General features: G+C 43.6%; 1 protein-coding gene across 4 annotated transcripts in view; it reads right to left on the bottom strand.

Moving 5' to 3' along the window:
* The window catches only part of SPATS2L (spermatogenesis associated serine rich 2 like), a 161,721-nt gene that overhangs the window by 19,027 nt on the left and 121,063 nt on the right, over window positions 1-21,631 (bottom strand). For 3 of the 4 annotated variants that reach the window (XM_019795973.2, XM_011220507.3, XM_034654920.1), the window contains 2 exons: window positions 17,785-17,991; window positions 16,281-16,416 (listed from right to left, as the gene is read on the bottom strand). In XM_019795973.2, the coding sequence (XP_019651532.1) occupies window positions 16,281-16,416; window positions 17,785-17,991 (343 nt within the window). The remainder of the gene's footprint in view (window positions 1-16,280; window positions 16,417-17,784; window positions 17,992-21,631) is intronic. The other variant, XM_034654921.1, reaches the window with a different exon arrangement.

The following is a 21,631-nucleotide window of genomic DNA, read 5'->3' as shown; positions in this document are numbered from 1 at the left end:
GGGCGGGGATACTCCAGGTGAATCATGGGCGAGAGGTCATGTGAGCCTGGCGGCTAGGGTATGCTCCATTCTCTTCACCAGCGGAGTGCAGCAGGGGGCACAGGTTCAGGGTGGCTGCACGGGAATGTGCCACAGAGAGCACTCGAAATGTGGAGATGTACAAAATATTCAGCCATTGCACCAGCATTTGCTGAGTGCCTGGCCTGTGCCAGCAAGCGTGTTGGGGCAGGGCCTGCAGCTGGGGATGAAGGCCCCCTGCCATCCCCGTGGAGCTGACGGTCTTTTCAGGAAAGCGGAGATGAAGGTGAGAGGACCTGCCGAACTTACTGGGGAAAAAACGAAAAACCAGACGGACAGGGAAGAAAATGATGATGGCGAAAAGAAATACCTCCCCCCGCAACCAACTGTAGGCTTCTAATTAGAGTCTCTGGGATCTGAGAGAAGGCAAGGAATGTAACTAAAGGAAATTCATGCACAGGATAGAAGAGTGGGTGTGGTAAGCCTTCCCGAGGGTGAGCGCCAGCCAAGCCTGCCACAGTCCTCCCACCCACCCAGTTCCCAAACAAGGCCCAGACCCTGGAGGCTGGGAGCCCTACAGCCTGTGTGTGTGTTGGGAGGGGAGAGGAGGAAGGGGCCTTTGCTAATTTCTTTACCAGCTGCAAGATCGTGGTAAATTCTTGTTGATTAAATTTGTTCACATAATTATGTGCCTGGAGAGTTTACGAGATGGACATCTGGGGTATAATACGTATCCCCAGGCCTAGCACATCCTCAGCAAAGCTGGATATTCATACAATGGTTAGTTCAGGCCTTCTGGGCTAGCAACAGGAGGGATGAAGGTTTTCACAAGAAATCGTTAACCTGCTTAATGCCCACTTGAGGATGTGAAGGAGCCTGTGAAGTTGGCATCAAACCATGCTTCCATTCCTCTGGGTATTTCCACAAAAGATTGTCCTCAAACGTCTTAGTAATTCAAGCACTGCTATGCACGACTACTTTCAAAACTCATGTGCATAAAGGCAAGCCAGGGATCTCTGCTGAGTCCAGACCCTGCGCAAAACCGATGAACCGAATGCAAACCAGGTTCGGTGCCAGCCTGAAGCAGCTCCCTCCGAGCCTCCCTCCGGATCTCAGTAAGGTACACCTGAGGGTTTCTCTGGGCCTCACTTTCAAGGCGGCAGGACCGTGGAAGGGAAGAATACTGTGGGAAGGAGACACAGAGGATGGCGAGGAGCCAGTAGTAAAGGTCAGACAGCCAGGAGCCAGCATCACGTCAAGATGAGAGCCAGACCAAAGGAGGCGTTGGAGGAAAGACTGTGTCTAAAACCTTCTGGATGCCCCCAGGGCCTGGTGTCATGTCCAGCTCCACGAGCACGTTCATCGGTGCCATGTGTTAAGTCCTCCTAGATCTTCTAGAGGTCCTGGGCCAGATACATACACGGAGTGCGCCTCATGAAAACTGCAGGCTGGCAAGGACAGAGGGTGCTGGGCAAAACCCTGGGACGGAGGAGTTAGCAGATATGGAGGGTGGGACGGAGGGTCTTGAGAGGAATGACATCAGAGAGTTGAAGAGTCACAGAGGAATCAGTGTCACGGACCACATTCCTACTCAGGAGTAGAAAGGTCAAATGTTTGCTTTTTAGGTACATCTGTGCAGACAGATTCAGCCTGCGTCGCTTCAAAACAAGAGCTAATCATAAGTAACACATCCTGAGTGCTTATTGTGTGCCAGGCACATTAGACAGAGCACCAGCGCCTTATTGGAATGACCTTGTTTAAGCTTCATGAAACCCCAGAAGGTATGAGCTTTGCTTTCTCCTTACCACAGGGCCTTGGCACGTGCCCTTCTCTCTGCTGGATGGAAGACAACCCTCCTCCCCAACCCTGCCTTTCTTCATTTCATTAACTGTGAGTCTTCCTTCCGGTCGCCACCAAATCATCACTTTTTCAGGGAAACTCTGAGTTTTAAAAAATTCTATTCAACTTTATGGTCTTAGACTATTGTGGGTTGCTTGACAAGAAACTGCTCAATAGTAACAATAGCCAAATTATGGAAAGAGCCTAAATGTCCATGGAGTGATGAATGGATAAAGAAGATACAGTGTGTGTATATATATATTCCATATATTCAGCCATCAAAAAGAATGAAATCTTACCATTTGCAACAACATGGATGGAGCAAGAGAGTACAATGCTAAGCAAAATAAGTCAGGCAGAGAAAGAAAAGTACCACGTGACTTCACTCATACGTGGAATTTAAGAAGCAAAACAGATGACCATAGGGGAAGAGAAAAAAAAAAGAGAAAGGGAAACAAACCATAAGAGACTCTTAACTATAGAGAACAAACTGCAGGTTGCTGGAGGGGAGGTGGGTGGGGGGATCAGCTAAATGCGTGATGGGCACTTGTGATGGGCACTGGGTGTTACATGTAAGTGATGGATCACTAAATTCTACTCCTGAAACCAATATTACACTGTATGTCAACTAACTAGAATTTAAATAAAAACTTGAAACATAAAAAAATGAAAAGAAACTGCTCAATAGTGATGAGCAGGGGAGACAACGTATTTATTTTTCTGTGGGATAACAATAATGAAACTTCTTAATTGATACACTGTAGTGCTTGCATATAAATCATGTTTAAGCAAAAATTTATATAATTTCTGCCACTGATGGAATCTAATCATTTGAGACATAAACTTATGAATAAAAGTGCAATGATAATCACAAAACCACACAGAGTTTGGCTCAGAATCAAAACAGGTAGTTGATGATTCTGTATGCAAATTAGGGTGGTAATAAATTATTGAAATTTCTGCTTTTCCCCACTGATCACCTGCAATTCTTGGTTTTGAATATTTTTGCTTTGAAACAGTAATCCTCTGTACTTGACAGAAATACAGAACTCTTTAGCCTCTCACTGACCACTAAAAGTCCCTCTTTTAAAATGTAAGGTTATTTATTTACTTATTTGAGAGAGAGCGAGAGAGCATGTGCAGGAGCGCAGGGAGGGGCAGGGTGGGGGGAAGAGGGACAGGGCGACTTCCTGCTGAGCACGGAGCCCAACCGTGAGGTGCTTTATCCCAGGACCCTGAGATCCAGACCTGAGCCGCAATCAAGAGTCTGATGCTCAACCAACTGAGCCACCCAGACACCCCCTAGACATTCTTTAAATGGTTGGATAAAGTCCTTCCGAGGGCACCAGACTTAAGACACATCGAACATGTTCTACATAAACTGAGCTCACATAAAACCTATGCTGACCTCACATGTTTCAGATGTGCCCTTACTCCTTCCAAAAACACATCTTCTCATTTTATCTAAACTGTCTGGATAGTAAAATTTTATTCTGCTGCCATAAAAAAGCTTTTATTATTAAAGCAATAAGGTGTAAGGAAGAGATTACCACGGCAAAGCCTTTACGGTTTATTATATAGTTAATCACAGAGATAAAGTGTCATTTTATAAAAATGTTTCCACTGTCTTGATTCTTTTCTACACAGGACGTAGAATAACAATAATAAAAAGAATCAGACAGGCACTTCAGCAGGAAGAGATCTATCATTTTCTGCTCTGTGAAGACTCTTCTTTAAACCTGAAGACTAAGACACTGGGTGACAAAACTGCCTCCTTTGGAAGCTGGGGTGAGCCACGTCAAGTCCGGTGTCCTTCATAAATAAAGAGGCTGTGATAGGAGCAGCCACAGGACTGTCTGGGGTTGATAAGCTGGGGAGCAGAACCTGCTGGTGGGTACTGAGGAATGAAAGCAGAATTTCAAAGGGAATTTCCAGAAATCAATCTGCAGCAGCACCCAGAGTCGATGGTAAAGAGTTAAAACTAGACCACATTTCATCTCAGTGAGTTTGCCTCAGGGAGGCTGCAGTGAGAGAAATTGCCCGGGACCATCTGATCCCAGACAATCTGGCTTCAGGACCTTCTTGTGGATGAAGTGCTTCAGGTCAGAGCCTCCTTAACTCCTCTGCTGCCGAGCAGAACAAAGCTGGTGGAGCACACGGGATGGGCAGGCCGGGCATGCCCAGCTCGCTGCAGAAGAGCCTCCTGCCCTCAGCCCGGCGGAGAGAAAGGGAGTGTGGGAATGGCTGGGGGAAGGGTGCCAATGAACGTGAAGGTGATGTTTCAGTCTTTCTGGCCTGGACCAAATAGCATAAAGCAGGCAAATGAACGGTAAGCCATAAAGCCAGAGAAAGAGTAATGTAAAAACACTGCCCCCGCTGTGGGCTGCGCTCCTTCCTAGGGCATCAGGAGGAAGGACTGTGAATGCCCAGAGGAGTGCCAGCTGGGCTCCCGGCAGATTCAGTGTCCAGTGGCCACCATGTATAGTATACATTTAAGGTCTACTATACTGTTACCATGGGGACCATTTCCAGTCCAACTCCCTGAGTATTACCAGGAATTCTTGGGCTCAGGGTAAAACCCATTTCTCAACTATTGCTATTGTCAACAGAGCTTCTGTCCTGGGCCTGACAGGCACAGAGGCAGTGAGACCGCGTCTGGTTTTCTATTCGTAGGGTCAGGAGGATTCGCAGCTCTACCACTTACAACAGGTGCCTGCAAATGGCACCTGTGATCTCGCATGCTGCCAATTCCGCATTCCTCCTTTCTCTGTTCTGCTTCCTGGACGGTTGCAGAATACGTCCCCTACCCCGAAATACAGCACTACGGTGTACTGATCACGATGAGCTGCGGGCACGTGAAAAAGAGCCAATGCAGGGAGAGGCAGTATCTGAACTCCCCTCATCTGCCTAAAGACAGAGCCTCCAAGGAACTCAATTGTCATAAATCCCCTCCTGGAGAGTTTTGCCAACCAGGTAAGACTGCTGACTCCTGTCACAGGAGAGGACCCTAGAAGTTGACACCACACCCAGACACACTTTGTCACAAGAGATCACGCCTCCCCTCTGTTCTTCTAAGGGCCCTCTCAACTTTCCTAGAATCATTTACTCTCCTCTGAGAGGCCTACATCCTCCCGCCCCGCCCTCCCCACCCCCGCCCCGGTCCCTGTCGAAATGGTATTTAATTCTGAATTCTGAGCCACCTCTGGAGCCTCCTCACTTTTCCCTGGGTATCTCCTGTGTATACCTGAGGTACACACGTAAATAAACTTCTGTTCGTTCTTCTCTTATTAATTTGTCTTTTATTACAGGGGTCTGGGCCAAAACCTTGCAGGTAGAGGGAAAGTTCTTTTTCCTGCCCTCCATCCCTGTCTTGTCCCCTCTGCTATACCCTGTATGCTGGTCACTGGTATCATGTGATTTGTGTGACTCCTTTTCCTTCATTTCCCATGTGATCACATCCTCCAACGTCTACCCCAGAAACATCTCTCCTACCCTTCTCTACGCCCCCTCTGCCAGTTTCACTCCACACTCACTATTAAGTAGTTGGCTATGTTTCACTCTTTAGTTTTGCTGGGATTCCTGGATCTGTCACCTTATACTCTGTACCTTTTTCCATTCAATTTTACAACTACCTGCTTCTTTTTCATAATTGGAACTCTTCTTTTCCGAATGCAGTACTGGTGACAAATTGATCTTTCTGAGCATCTCCTGAATTCCACACTGTTATTGGTAAATACAGCAAAACCCAACATACATGTCCACGGCATGTGGACTGGGGCTGGGACACAGCCCTTTGAAGGGGTGCCTAGTAATCAGGATTAGCAGGGAAACAAAGCACCGGTGCCTCTAAGCACGAGTCACACTTCAAGTATAAAGCAGTTAAAACCCTCCGGCTGTCGGTGAACACAATGACGGCACTCAATTTGCCAATCAGGCTGAGCCCGTTTTATTTCTCTTTCCTTTATCCGAGGTAGTATTATCTGTTAATGCTAATATCTCTTAGTTGCGTATCTTATATTGGAATCCTACGATGATTTAAATCACAGTCAGTGAATATTTCATCACACTGTCTGAGGTGCACTTCTGGAATGAGACACGTGCACATCTAGCATAAGGACTGATCCCAATACTTATAAAATCCAGAAGTTCCTCAAAAAGCAAATAGTTAATTGGAAAAAAAACAACAACACAGGGATTCCTTCTCTTCTTGGAGTTTTAAAAATGATTCAGAGTTGCAAAATCCCATAAATTCTACAAATCCCCCAATACCACATGCTCAGCTGAAAAATCTATCCTCCTTGTATACCTCCATTTAGAATTTTACATATGATTTCACTTAATAATATAATTTGTCTTTACTAATTACTTCTTAGTTTTGTTTCTTTCCATGGAGATCACTATTCAGAGAAAGTAACTTAACTGTATTTCAGGTTCTATAGCTATAAAAATTATATCATCTACTCCCACCCTCTTAAAAAAAAAACCCAAACTAATCCTACCACTATGGAAAAGAAGGCAGACTTGTATCTGTGGATGTTAACTGTCTTATAGCACCAGGGTGCCCCTTAAGGCACTGAGTTAACATTCTTCACATTTTTATTTCATTTTACATGCGCATTAAAAAAACTGGAAAATATAGAAAGCAGGATAAAATAAAACCAATTTCAAAATAAAACAAGGCCAAGTATCTGTTTCATACCCCAAATAGAGTCAAGCATTCATAACACTGTGGCATGTCTTTCTAATTTGAGGGGTCAGGGGAGTCGTCTGTGCAGAAGCCATCGCGGTTACTGAACACAAGTAAGAGAAACAGAAGCTGGAAGAGACCGATGTGGTACAAGGAGTCCCAGCAATGCTGGCCCACATCCAGCCTGAGGTGCTGGCCTCGATGAGCCTGCTCCTGGCCTCCCGATGGGCTCTTGTGTAAGAAGGGGTGGGTGGGTGCCTGAGCTTCCTGGTTTGGGCCCTGAGGCTCTTTACCACCCAGCATCTCCCTGTTCTTGGCCCCCGCTCCTCCTCAGCACCTGCCCTAGTCTGCTGGCTTCCCGAGTGTGTGTGTGTGTGTGTGTGTGTGTGTGGAAACAAATGAAATATTAAACTTCCTGTACTTACTCTTTATTTTAGAAAGCAGGCTTTCCTGATTTCTGGGATACAGATTAAAAGTGATATCCATGTGACTTACAGACGAGATCGGGCGCGTTCAGGGTGGTATGGCCGTAGACATGTGACTTACAAATAAGTTTTTCAGTTTGAGAGCGATGTGTTCACAATTCACTTACGAATGGCATGAGACCCAGGGAACGTACTCCTCCCAGAGCACACTGTGGTCTCCCTGCTTCGGGTTGTTCGTGTTGTTTCTTCCGCAGGGAATCCTCTCTCTCCCATCTCAGTCTGGCAACTCCTAGCCTTACTTCGAGTGCCAGTCCAATGTCACCTCTGCGGCGGACCCTTTTCCGGCCAGCCATCCACCCTCCCAGATGCGCGCTCCCTTTTCTGGTTTTTGCCATACTGTGTCACACAGCTTGTTTCTGCCTACTCCCACTAGACCTTGGACATTTTTTGGAAGGACACCATCTTTTATCCCTCAGTATTTCTAGCAGTGCTTCAAGTGTGGTCCTTAGACCACGTACACTGGCACCCACTGTACTCGTGACATGCAGGTGCCTGGGCTCCCCCTGCACCCAAAGAATCAGAGCCTCTGGGAATGGCATCCAGGTGCTCCCTGTGCATTCCAAAGTCTGAGAAGCACCAGCTCATGACACGTTCATCTCCCTATTGGAGAGGTGAATGAAGAAAGGGGAAGAGAAAGGGCATTGCAAGACGTGAGAGGGGAAGGAGGGTTGATCTGGTGGCCAGGGTCCTTTTGCCTTACTTCTCTCTCCATTAAGCAATTAACAATAAAACCTTGTGATGAGACATCCATACCGCATAGCTGGGATCCACTGCATGCTAAACAGAAAGGTGGAGAAAGAGGACTTCTTCCCATTGTCTTGGTACAGAAAGAATGAAATTGACCAAATCCTTATCTGGAAGGAAAGAGAACCAACCTAGATGGGCCAGGCTAGAGATTTTCTAGAATAATCTGAGAAATGCATATCTTGCACCCAAAATCTTCATAAAACCCCTTGACAGTAGTACCCCGTTTTGTAGCTGAGTAGAGGTTAAGACACTCAGCCATCTTCAGAGCTAGAATATGTGGAGAAGAGATTTAAACCCTACTCTAACTCTACACAGCATGCCTCCTAATTAAGTGGTTAATAAACCTTGGAAGATGTGACTTTGTTAGAATGTGGCTTACAGTCACTGGAAGAACAATGTAACTGACATAATAAGGAATTCTGTTATACTGACTTCAGGCACAGCCTGTTATATGATTTCTTGCTGTCCTAGCTGACAAATTGCCCAAAATGACTCCTTAGTCTCACCCTAAGAGACTACAGAGTCTCACTCTGTATAAGTGTCATAAACAGAAATAAGTCCTAAGATCCATTCTGAAGTTGTGATCTAGGATATTCCAGTTTGGAAACTAAAACATATTTTATATTTACACGAATATATAGGAACAAATTTGTCTTATTTTCCTGGTGAAAATGGATTATACTATAAATTAACACACACACACACACACACACACACACACACACACACACACCACATAGTCTCTGTCTGGGATTGTACAGATAAGAACAATTTGCTTCATTCCTTTTTATATTTCTATTCTATCATGAAAACTAACTCTATTTAGGAGCATGTTTCCAAGCTGATGGGATTGGTAGCCTTCATTTGCTGAAAACATGAAGAGATCTTCTCAGATTTCAAGCTGAAATCACAATCAACTTCTTGTCCTCCAGCTCTTATTGTGGGTCTATTATTCCACAAAGAAGGCTGCAGTAAAAGGAAAGCTGACCTCCAGTGCCAAGTGTGTGACGGACATAATGTATGGAGGTAATCACACACGGAGCTCAGAAAGGCTATTAAAACAAGGTGCTATTTATGCTGGTTTCCTGGGGACTATCCCCAACTGAAAAGGCCAGTTCTGTACTTCTTGTATGTATCAACCTGCTCTTCCTTCATGTCGACTGATTCACTCAGTCCTTGCAGCGGCCCTGGGGAAACATCTAATGCACGGAAAAACCTCGGGAGGAGAGGAAATAGGAAAAGAGAAGCTTTCACCTCCAAAGAGTAAGCTACACCTATTTAGAATGACACATATTCACAAACGAGGCAAGATTTGAAATACAGTGTACCACAGGGACTCGCATCAGTCGCAAAGTCACAGGAACCTTGAGTTTCTCCATGGTTTATGGTATTTACCCTTTTCACAATTCAGAATGGATCCCGGAGCTTATTTCTATTTATTGGACTGGTGCTGAGTAAGGAAAAGGAGTCATTTTGGGCAATTTGTCAGCGAGGACAGTGACAGAAACCATACACAGGGCTCTCCTGAGGCATAAATATATTTATTAGCCTCTTCTATCATTGCCTCTTGATATCCTTTGCAGGTGAATGTTCATCTCCATACTGTGAGTTCTTTTAATATGCAGGCATAATCTCGAACGCTGGGTATGGGGAGAAGGCACAGGTTTGTTTAATTTCTGTCGTATAGCTCTTTGTACAAGTCACAAGCAGGTGGGCATTTAGAAAAACCATTTGATGAGAAGGAAGAGATTAGTCAGAAAGGCTTTGTTGGGGCAGGTTTTGATCAATGGGAAGATTATATTTAGTTCCAAAGCAGAAGGACACGGAGACCTTTTATTAAATTTCGTTTAAAAACCATGAAAAAGGACAATGCAAACTCCTGATTTTTGTCTTCATTGCACGTTTAATCTAAGGAGCTGGCAAAATCTAGCAACCCTTGAACACGCTGCTGCTATTTAACAGGGAACCAGAGTCTGTACAGCAGTACGTAATGATGCTGAGTGGCTGCAAAGTTCCCCACTTCAGCTCTCCTACAGGTAATCCCCTTACGAGCATCTCCTGACGAATGGCCTAGAGACAAGCATCATTCCGTTAATGGACAACACACTCCCCCCGAAATCTTGATGTTCACGGGTGCACGAGGAATGAGTACCATTTCAGCCACGGTTTTAAAATGGAGTCTCTGCTCATTATCCAGGCTTATGTCAATGTCTTCCATGTGACTGAACTCAAAAAACCAAGTTTGCTTGTTGTCACGGCATCCACTCTGATTCTAGAAACCACTTCCACTAATACATATTTTTCCTATACTCACCGATCAAGGTAGATATAGAGCCACAGTTTCCATGATTCAGCTAATTAGATGGTCATCAAGTATTTGCTCCACCATGACTGCACCACAAGGGGCAGAGAGACCTGTTTTCCTTCAGCTTAATTAGCTCAAGGGCCGGTGTGGCTGCGGATGTCACGGGCGTGACAGTGGCTGGACACAGGCCATGTGAGCCCAGGAGCACCAAGGAATATTGCCTCCTGGTTGAAGCCAAAGAGAAATAAGAATCCTCTAAACAGACACTTAATGAAACAATTCCCTACTGTATTTATCTTTACATATCTCATCCTAATCCTAGTCCCCACTGTGATATTTAGTTCTATTGCAAAATGAGAAAAAGACTCAGGTAGAGACGGAACGGCTAATGAGAGCGCCTGCCTGGGGTTAGCAACAACCTCTGATTCTTCTTTTTTCCATTTTCTCCTCAGGACTGAGCTGAATTCTGCCACGCAAAATAGACAGAAATGCCAAGCCCTCAATTTGCTACACTTCAATATAATTGTTCTTCTGGTCTTAAGGAGACAAGAATGTAATGTAATGTAGCTAGAAAGTTTACGTTTAAAATTTCCTACGGCACTGATTAGAAAAGAGAGGAGAGTATAGTTAGGTTTTTTGGGGTATGGAGACAACTGGGAAGGAAAGGTCCTCTCCCGTGTTTCCGGCGGTGGCTTAGGAGGGCCGCTGGGGGAGGGGCAGACAGGTACTCAGGGTGGCTGCCAAGGGAGGGATCCTGGCCTCCTTCAAGGAGCTACAGCAGGATGTGCAAAAGGACAGATGGACTGTTCCTCTCACTTTCCTCTAGCCCAGGCTTTCTCAGGATTATTGATGTGCTGGGTGGGGGTGGGGGGCTGTCCTGTGCATTCTAGCATATCTTGGGGTATCTCCGGCTTCTACCTACTAGGTGCCAGTTTCACTCCCTTCCTGTAGTTGTGACAACCAAAAATATTTCCAGACACGCCAACTGTGTCTTGGGGGCAAACAGTGCATGAGCCCCAGACATAGCACTCCCTCCGGAGGACTCTCAATGAGTGGCTTACAACCACAGATGCACAAAAGAAATATCTGGAGTTCTTAAAAAAAACAACAACAACCACCTATTCCTGAGTCCCCCTCAGACCAGTGGTGGCTGCATCTCTGGTGGTGGTACCTCAGCAAAGCTCTAGGAGTTTTTAATTCTAGTGGACACACATGTCCTGTGGTATGGAGAGAAGTAAATATTAACTTACAAGCAAGATCTTTCAGTCAATGTTAAGTTATTCACAAAGAGAACAAATTTAAAAAACTCCAAGAGCACAGGAAAACCAGGCTTTTAGCATTAAATGGAAAGCAACATTAACCAAAAACCAGCTAAAGGTTTGGGGAATGCGGGCGGGGAACCAACCCAGGAGGAAAGAATCCTGGTATGTGATAAACCTACAAGGAAAGAAAAATTGTCTTATTTGGACTCAAACAGAAGTTGTTCCAAGACTGTATGGTCCAAGATTTGTACATGATTTGGGCACCCAAGGAGGAGCAAAGTGGGAATGTGGGACGCAGGGCTGTCTCACTTGTTCTGAAAGGCCCCACTGGCAATTTCCCCTTCGGGAGGACTTCTCAGAAATAGGACACAATGTCAAAGTGTCACAGGGCTGCTATCTGATGGGTGTGTAGGGCCACCCTGCGGACTGCCCTGGTGGTCTGTGTGGTTTGCATGGCTACCATCAAAGCTCTCATGGCAGACGAGAGGCCCACTTTGGAGCGGGATTTGAGGGATGCCAGAAGAAGATATACTTCATCTCGGAATAGCTTTTTCTGCAGCCTCAAATTCTCACTTGTAGGGTTATTCTTTTGGCTGATGTAGAGAGTCTCAACACTCTGTTAACATCTGTTAACTTAAGAATTAAATATGTCACGTTGGGAAGAAGGAATCACGGTCATCAAAAGGATGAGGTTGTTGGTGACACAAGAATGAGTGTCAATTGTTACTAAGAAAAAAAGGCAAGTGATGTGGGGACCCAGTACAAGCTTCTCTTGTAGTGAGCCGTTTTGTGGGGAGGAGCCCCTGGCCCGTGGGGAGCACCTGTCCTTGCTGTGAGGGAGGACAATCCAAGGTGGAAAGAAAGAGAAAAGCAAGGGCAGGGGTTGGGGGGCTGCGGGTAGGGCCTGGGACTCCTGACCTACTCCAAATTCTGCTGAAGTAAGATCTGGCATCGCTACAGGAAAAAATAAACATGAGGTATAGGGATGCATGCTTGGACTGATTTTCCATTCCTACATGAAAGCAAAACAGCCTAAAAATATTGTCCCCTCCCAGCTTCCATTCTCTATGACCCCATTACCCCATTCCCAACACAAGCTCTAGCCTCTGGCTCATTACCATCTTCCATTTCCTTAGGAGTGCTTTTAATTAGATGTTGAATTGACAATAGCACCTAGCTATTTTTATAGCTCGATTTTGGAATACTCTCTTCCCCAACATATGGCACGGCTATCAAGTATTATTCTCCTTCCTTGACGTTTTTTGAATTTAATGTTTATTGTTCATTTTAAGCCTGCACCATCAACTTGGACACGCACACACACACATTTGTGATGAGAAGCTAGACTAGTCTGCACACAAAGCAATTAAATCTGGCAGCTATGATTCCAAAGGATGAATATTTTCCAGTTGTGGTAGGGGCCAATCATATAGAAAGGAAACCAGCTGTTTCACGTTAGTTCCTGATGTGACTTTTCACACAGACACTCATGTTGCAAAATTTATTTTCTGTTAAGACCGTGTGAGAGCATCGTGTCAGCTTTGCTGCCTTCTTGAATCCCCAATTCTTTATGGAAAAATGAGAACGGTCCGTGTAATGGTCATTTAGCCTTATGTAACTGTGTCCTGGTTGCAGGCCAACTTTGAGCTACTTCATGGGTTTTCTCCAGTAACTGTATTGAACACAGTGTTCCTCACAGCCAGACTGGGTCAGAAAAGCACTGGGTTCGTTTTATTCAGATGCGTGCTCACTGGGGACTGGGCATGTGCAAGCAAGTGCTTCTCCAAATCATCGTTGTTGAGAATCGCGGCAGGCTTTTCGAGAACTTGATCAGGCAGGATTCACCTCTGGAAGCCGGGTAGCAAAGTGAACGTTTACCTGAGAGTTTCTGTTCACTTCTAAGCTACCCGTGATGCCTGCTGAAGGCTCTGCTGAGGGTGCCGGGTGGTCCTCAGCAGGGAGCCAAGAGCCAGGAGAGCAATGTGGCCTGCGCACCGGGTGAGCTCACGTCTGTCTCCGGACCATCGCTCGTTTGGGAAATCTGCAGGGGACCTGTCCCCCATCTTCCGCATCTGGCTATGCTTCACAATGTAAGCCTGACGATCTGACTCTATTAAATGAATGGCACTGCATTCAAAATTTTCTCTAATGCCTGGAGTCCGTGATTGCACCCCCAATAGGAAAGCTTCATTTCTGAAAACATGTAAGCTGCCTTCTTCAATTCTGTGACCTGTTATTTTTTAAGAGCAGCCTGAGCCCTAAAACTCGTCCGTTTCTCCCCCTCGGAAAATGAAAGGAAGACTTTATCCAAGTACATCAATCACCATGCTGGCTGGGCTGCAGGCCTGTGTGGAACAGAGAGGTAACGTTTTTCTGTTTGGCAGAAATGCCTGCTAATGGTTGATTAGAAAGAACTCCTTTTGTTTTATTTTTAAGTTTACATGTATGTAATTATTTTGGGATCATTTTTATCAAAGGTCAGATAGGAAAACAAGCGCTGGTGTTTACACATTTTGTAGCAACAGGTCATAAAAAATGGTTAATCTGTATTTATTCTTCTTCCGTTTGGAGGAAAAGTGCCATTTGTTAGGAGGTGACTTTTAAACAGCAGCACTGCTTGGCAGAGCTCATTCAGAAGTGATCCTACCCATCAGTTTAAAACAAAATGTGACACACAAGCAGAGGAAAGATACACAACTTCCCTGGGTGCTGACTTCCCTGGCCCCACACTTCCAGCTCTTGAGGAGTGAAACACTCAGAGGGTCTGGTATAAATCTCAAGATGTCTCGTGACCCGTGTGGTGTTCATTTTACTAGGGAAATAAAAAAAAAGAGGACTCGAGCAGCTGGAGGAGAGAGGTAACTTGAGGTCAGTGCTACACTTTGTCAATTAGTGTGTGAGTCACTCGGAGGGAAGGTATCATACAGAGGCCCCAGAGGAAGAGTTTACTCTAAAATGCCACACAAAAGAATAAGACAGAGTAGTCTTCTCTGAGCAGTTAACTAATGCCTCCAGAGACTAGGAACCGACGACCCCCATGAGCCGAATCTGGCCCACTGCCTTTCTGCATTGCTCTGGCTGCTTTCGTGCCGTAACAGTGGAGCTGAGCAGTTACACAAAGACGCGGCAGACTGTAAAGCTCAAAATATTTACTAGCTGGCCCTTTATAGATCAAGCTTGCTGACTCTGGCTCTGGAGAACAGGCCTGGAAGCTGAGTGTGCTTATATATATATTAGGGTAACTTAAAGATAGAGTTAAAAAATCATAGAACTATAAGATTTAAAAACCAGTAATACTAGTAACACCTTTCATTTGTATAACATCTTTATCTTCACTCTGTACTTTCAAACATACTCCTGCAGTTTACTTTGAACAATTAGTTTATCGCCTGATCAGATAGAGAAGAGTTCCACTAAGGTGGAGATGACATGACTGGGTGGAGGGGAAATGATTCCTCACTGAACGATCAGCGATGGAGACGGTTTTCTTTCAAGTCTCTGGTATCTTATGTACATTGGGATCTTATATGTAGCAGATGGTTTAAAATTCAAGACTTTTAGATTGTGTTAAGCGTAATTCTTGGTTTTACACAACTCTATAATCTGCTAAAAAGCACATCTGTGTCAAAGAAAGGACTTGGAAAGGAAAGCTATGCAGAACATGTGATGAAATCTAGAATCACGGAGAGCCAATGAGACATAGAGAACACATGTGAGCCCGGGCACTGTGGATATGCTTTTCTTGTCTTTATATTTTCTCTCTTCAGCACCTTGATTTTTCTTCAGGAAACCACAGCTCTTCAACTCTCAGTTCATGGGATTCAGGTAGGGCTCACCCGACCACTGACTCTGTGGTGGGCACAGGGCCTCGGCTTGGCTAGTGGGAAGACTCTCTCTCTTGCCACAGTGACCAGTTTAGGGACAGATACACGACCCAGCCCAGCCAGTGTGAATTAGCCCTTGGACTTCTGCTGGAACTGTCGAAGACAAAGCTCTCTGTCAGATCACAGGGACTAAGGATTATGTAAGCTGGGAGCTGCGAGGGGTCATCTTTGCTACTACATGAAGAGATCATACCTAAGAATCAAGCCAAGAATAAGCAGAGCCAGGAGATTGTAGGAGATGCTGAGAGAGGAAAAGAAGGAGAGAAGGAGAAAAGGAGAAAGGGAGGGAGGGACAGAGAAACTGAATTCTCAGGATCCAATTTGGGCTTAGAACCGAATTTGCCTAAAGGAATCTTCTGGATTTTTCATGTACATTTTTCATGTAAATTATCCTTTGTCATTAACTAGTGTGACTTGGGTTTCTGTCACTTAAAACTGGAAGAGTCCTGAGTGATACACGGAGAACTCTTTCTGATATTAACCTTTACCAGTAGATACTTCATTTCAATTGCACATGCGAGCAAATATAAAGGGCTCAAAGAAATGTCTCCCATCAACATCAGTGCAGAGCAGGGCTGGGCAGGGCCCAAACCACACCAGTGTACCATTTCTTAATTCCACTTAAGATACCCAAGAATGGGATTCTATCACTAAGCTTGCCTAAGATGTTTCTGAGTTTTGTTAAGGGAGTCATTCTTATTTTATAGTGATAAGGCTGGAAAATATTTTTTTCTCAGTAGCATTCATGATATTAGCCTTCCAGGGATTTGTCAAAAATACCATCTGTTGAAGTTGTGTTCTCCATCATTCATATACTTCGGGGCCTTCAAACTCCAGTGAATTACGTGTATTGAGTTTCTTCTTATTCAAACATTTCCCCTTCTTTTTTATTCCCAAGATATAAGCCTCTGCCTGCAGGACTTAAAAAAATTTGCTGAGGAGTTGTTCTGTGATGTTTATGTATTAAATAAACAACATTTCCCATCAGATGCTTTTACCTGTAGGAACAGCTCAAGAGCCGTAAGTTTATAGTTTCTAGGTCGAATTACTCACCAGTTGTGTAATTCAGCAAAGGCAGCTTTGATCTTCTTCACTGAACTATCCACTTCTTCCTTGATCATGACACGATATCTCGTTAGAGACACAGTGCAGCGTTGCAAATCCTTCACCGATTTCTCAATGTTTGGGCCTAAAAGTAATGGCATGAAAAAAATGTTAAATTGAACACTTTATCTTTTTATATCTGAGCTAAACAACAACAACAAAAGCAGCTAACTCCCCTACCCCTAATAAAAAGAGAGAGATTTATCTTTTGTTTCTCAATGAGAAAACAAATGAACAAACAAGTTCTGTCAAGAAGATGTTTATGTGTTTATAACCCAGAGTTTTAGAAATCCACAGTGGGTGATTTGTGCGGCCCCTGAGACTGCTGTGATTTGACCAGTGGGTTCTGCGGGTGGCCCATTTTGGGCACGCATGCCTCCTCTGCGCTTTGGAAAGAGGCTCTGATCATTATGTTCTACTACAAACTGCAGTTTCTTAGAATCTGATATGTCTGAAGACCATTTGTGCTGCTGGCTCTCACCACTCTGTGTGGTTAAAAGCCGGCAGGGCTTTTGGATGAGGAAAAGGACACGGAGATTGGGAGAGGTACAAATGAGCTCGAGAGAGGAGGGAGTATTGGTGCCAGGTACGCTGGCTCCGGCCCCGTCAGCCCTGAGCCAGGCCTGTAATTAGAGCAGCAGCACTTAGAACTGCTCGATGGCTGCCAATCTCGCCTGATTTCCTGAAACCGTCACCAAGGTACGCAGATAGGGCAGAGCAAATAGGCAAATTGTACTGATCCCAACAAGGCCATGTTTCTTAGAAGAAAGAAATCTCCCTCAAGAGAAGTAAGAAAGTCTATCAAACCAAAGCCAAGGAAATCAGATACAAGAGGCTGAATGAGAAGAATATTATTTCATCCTCTGGGAATCAGAAAGGAAGTGATTCAGCTCCTTTCGTGTTTAATACCAGCTATGTGTAAAGTATAGCAAAGCTCAAAAAATAATAAAAACATAGTGTGTCAAACATAAAACCCTCTTTCAGGGTTACATTGTCTGCAAGTTCTAACACAGAGCTGAATTTACATGAGGAAGGTCATATCTGAAGAAGACATATCAGCCTCTAGATTCTTCATTCAGTCCAAGTTAAGAACTTGTGTGCCAGGAAAACATTCGGCATTCATATTACTAAAAAGGGCTCCCACATTAACATTTGCTTCATACAATATGAGGATAGAAGGTATTCGTGGTGCAAAGTTATCCATGCCTATGTAGAGAAGAATGACCACAGAGGGGCAGAGAAAGGGGATGTAATTCCTCTTCCACGTTCGAGACCTTTGATTAACGTGGGAGGAATCACATCTACTTTTCGATCTATTTGGGTCACAGAAAGAAATGCAATATGTGTGCATCTCTCTTCACTAAGCAGCATCCTTTGGAACATTCTTTCATTCTGGCAATTCTCTGGGTGTGCAAAAGGTATTGAATCATTTGTGCAAAAGAAATCACTTTACCTCTTTTCTTTGCCAACTCATCTGGCTTTATTTCAAGATGAGCTGCAGGGGTATTGGACTTAACAGGAGATGTTTTTGCCTTAGGCTTGCTTGGGTTACAAGGCTGCTCAGCTGACCACTGTAGGCCATCTGACCTCTCTGTTGTTCCATGTATAGGTTTGGGGTTCCCATCTAAGGATAGTTTCTGTTGCAGTGGTCTGTTGCCTTCTGTAAGAAAACACCAAATAATGACTGTGAAGTGATAAACTAAAAACACTGATGAGAAAGTGAAGGAGGAATGCCAAGATTTTTGGTTTTGTTTACATGTTGGCAATAATGCCCTTTGTTGCAAACTGCTTTAATAGAATCTCTAGATTTGAGGATATCCTAGCAATAGAGCCTTGCACTGGGAGTTGGAAGACCTGGGTGGGTGTTTCGGCTCTGATAATTACTTATACGGTGGCCCTGGGCAAGCCACTTAACATCTCTGAGCCTTGGTTTCCTCACTCATAATGAAGGTTATTAGGAGATGAAGAGGTTTTTGGTTTTTTTCTTTCTCATTGAGTAAATGTGTAAGCATCTTTAAGTATGATTTCATATTGAAGCTATAAAAATGTAGCCTTCCTATCTCCAAGTGCTGCACTAATGTCTTGTGGTATTTTATTCTGAATTAATGAAGGCAGAAGAGTGACTGGAGATAGGGCAAGAATGAAGTGACAACAGGTACTATAATCATTTCACTTAATTTATGGAGGGATTAAATCGGGAAACATAATATCTCTACTATATTTAAAATCTAGGGAGTCAAATTCTCTCCAGAGCTTTAATAGATGTGGCAATAAATTAGCAGCACATTGCTCTCAGAATCTTTTAAAGGTACGTTTCTATTTAGTTATTGCTGGAGTGAATTAAATGGTACCTTAGTGGCCGGAAAAGGAAATGTATCACCCTTAACATCTTACTCACAACTAGAGAGAGCTTTGGGTGTAAAAAAAGGGAAGCCAGAGTGCTTTTGAAGGCCAGGTTCTTGGAGAAAGCCGAGTGTAGCAGAGAGAGTGCAGGTCTGGATGCAGGAGACCCATGTTCTGAGCTTCCCTGTGCCCTGGGTGAGCCTGTAGGAATGACTCCACTCTCCTGGCTGACTGTGGCTCACACGCAAACAGAGCACAAGGTCACCTCCGTGAATCCCAGCCCCTTCACACCCTGCCTCACTTCTCTCTACTCCCACAGAGCCTCATAAGACCTTACCGCATTTATTTTAACACAAGGCTTAGTGTCTGCCCCTCTCCCCTGCCTTGAGGAGGCTAGGACTCCCTTGAAGTCAGATACTGAAAACCACGTCATTTTTGAAGCCCTAGCACTTGTGTTTGGCTCTGAATTAAAGCACCCTTAAAATGACCTCTTAGGAAAAAGACACAACAAAACAAAGAACCTTTCCTAACACTTGCCACAAACATTATGGAGACTCTACTTGGAAGGTGCAAAAGACTCTCATCATCTGGGTCCTAGTCAATTTGATTTTGGACATTTAAGAGAAGTGTACATTTGACTTTGGTTGAATCCATCATTCATAACTTATACATCAAGAAAGCACAGGGCGCCTGGGTGGCTGTCAGTCGAGCGATCGACTCTTGATTTCGGCTCAGGTCATGATCTCAGGGTCATGAGATCAAGCCCTGCAACAGGCTTTATGCTCTGTGGGGAGTCTGCTTGAATTCTCTCTCTCCCTCTCCCTCTGCCCCTCTCTGCTACGCTCTCTTTCTCTAAAATTAATAAATAAATCTTAAAAAAAAAAAAAAAGAAAGCACAGTATACATTTTATGGGCTGAATGATGAGTACTCTCTGAAGGGAAATTACAATACACGACAAAATGTTCAACAAAGGTAGTGAACAAATTAAGTGCCGAAAACAGCATTTCTTCCAGTGGTGAAACAGATTTAAACGGTAGTGCGCAATTTTATCTTTAGGTGTCCTAAAGTGGAACTTCAGTGCAGGGCAGTGGTTATCAAGAGTTCTCCCCTAGTACTTGTTACAAATGCAAATTCCCAGACAACACCTCCAGGGATTCTGATTCAGCAGTGGGCCCAGGATTCTACTTGCCAGATGATTCTGTTGGGGTGAAGATTGATGGTACCACCCACCTGAAGAAACTCTACTGCATAAGATGAAAAACTAATTTTTTGATGAGTATGTAAATGTTTTGTTAAAATAGTGATTAAGTACAGGCTGGCTCCAACTCACTCCCTCTCTAAATCATAGTGAAGATTTGGCCTTGATGAAATATTATAAATTGAGAATCTAAAATATAACTCATTGTGCACAGCATAGTAAATTAGTCTTATTCTTGAAAATAAGGGGATTTATATTATAGCTTAATGGAAATAATGATCTTAGAATGAAGGGAAAGCATTATTCTGTTGGATGCATAAGAATTTTAAATGGAAGGCAAGCATTCAAATGAGCATGAGTTCATTAACCTAGAGCTGAAAATATTTTGTTTGTGTCTCAGAGAACTGGTATGTGAGCTACTGGTTCATTTCACCATTCATCCAACAAAAATTCATTGAGAAATATGAATAGCAGGGTTTTTTTTTTAGGGTCCTGAAAAGCTGTCTTATTGGTGGAAATCACTGAACACTGGAAAGATCTGAAATTCTCAAAGATGGCTTGGATATATTTGCACATTGGCTGTACAGATCTGTCTCCAAATATAGTAAAACTCTGGGGCTCTTTCAGATGAAAGCTGGTGGTAAGTTATTCAGCTATAACAGAATTAGGTTCATCTTAACCACAAATCCTGATATTTCTAGCAACAGAATAATGGGGGTTCTTTCCTGGATAGTGATTTCCCTCTAACATTATGGCCAGAAGTACCATCAGTTCTCTATCTTTCTGGAATCTACTTATAAATTTCGACAGACTGTAGCTGACTCAGAGTTGATTCCTATCTCTGTCCAATAAGGTGGCCACTAGATGTATATGGTTACACAACACTTGAAATGTAGCTTGACTAAATTGAGATGTGCTGTAAGTACAAAATACACCTGAGAGATTTGAAGCCTTAGTACAAAAAAAAAGAATTAAAAATATTACTTTGATAATTTAAAAAATATTGACCATATGTCAAAATAATGATATTTTGTGTATTTTAAGTTAGATAAAATATATTACCCAATCTAATTGACCTATTTCTTTTTCTTTTTTTTTTTAAAAGATTTTATTTATTTATTTGACAGAGATAGAGACAGGCAGCGAGAGAGAGAACACAAGCAGGAGGAGTGGGAGAGGAAGAAGCAGGCTCATAGCAGAAAAGCCTGATGTGGGGCTCGATCCCTTAAGGCCAGGATCACGCCCTGAGCCGAAGGCAGACGCTTAACCGCTGTGCCACCCAGGCGCCCCAATTGACCTATTTCTTTTTACTTTTTTAATGTGGCTACTAGAAATTTTATTTTATGTATTTATTTATTTTGCTACTAGAAATTTTAAAATTACATATGTAGCTCAAATTATATTTCTATTGGGTAGCATTAATATGAATCAGAAGGAGCATGAGATTATTTATCTAAAATCTGCCATCACTACTAATTTATATTCTAGACTAAGAGAGCACCAATTTAAGGGAAACCTTAAAATATCCCCTGCAATTTCTACATGAGAAAAGTGGTGACAGAGTGATGTATGTCTTGTTCATCACCATATGCTTGCTGCCTAGTAAGTACATGATGAATCCTGAATGAATGAATGAGCATAACTCTGGTACTTTCCATGCCTGGGGTCCTTCTAGTTATAGGGAGCCTAGTTTGATATGAGTCTCTGGCTGTGTCTTTATCCAATATTCATCAAATACTTGAATCAAGTAGTTACTTC

The sequence above is a fragment of the Ailuropoda melanoleuca genome, chromosome 2 (genome assembly GCF_002007445.2).
Source record: "Ailuropoda melanoleuca isolate Jingjing chromosome 2, ASM200744v2, whole genome shotgun sequence".
Classification (NCBI taxonomy): Eukaryota; Metazoa; Chordata; class Mammalia; order Carnivora; family Ursidae; genus Ailuropoda; species Ailuropoda melanoleuca.
The sequence above is the reverse complement of the archived record's forward strand: the minus strand, read 5'-3'. Positions and strand labels throughout refer to the sequence as shown.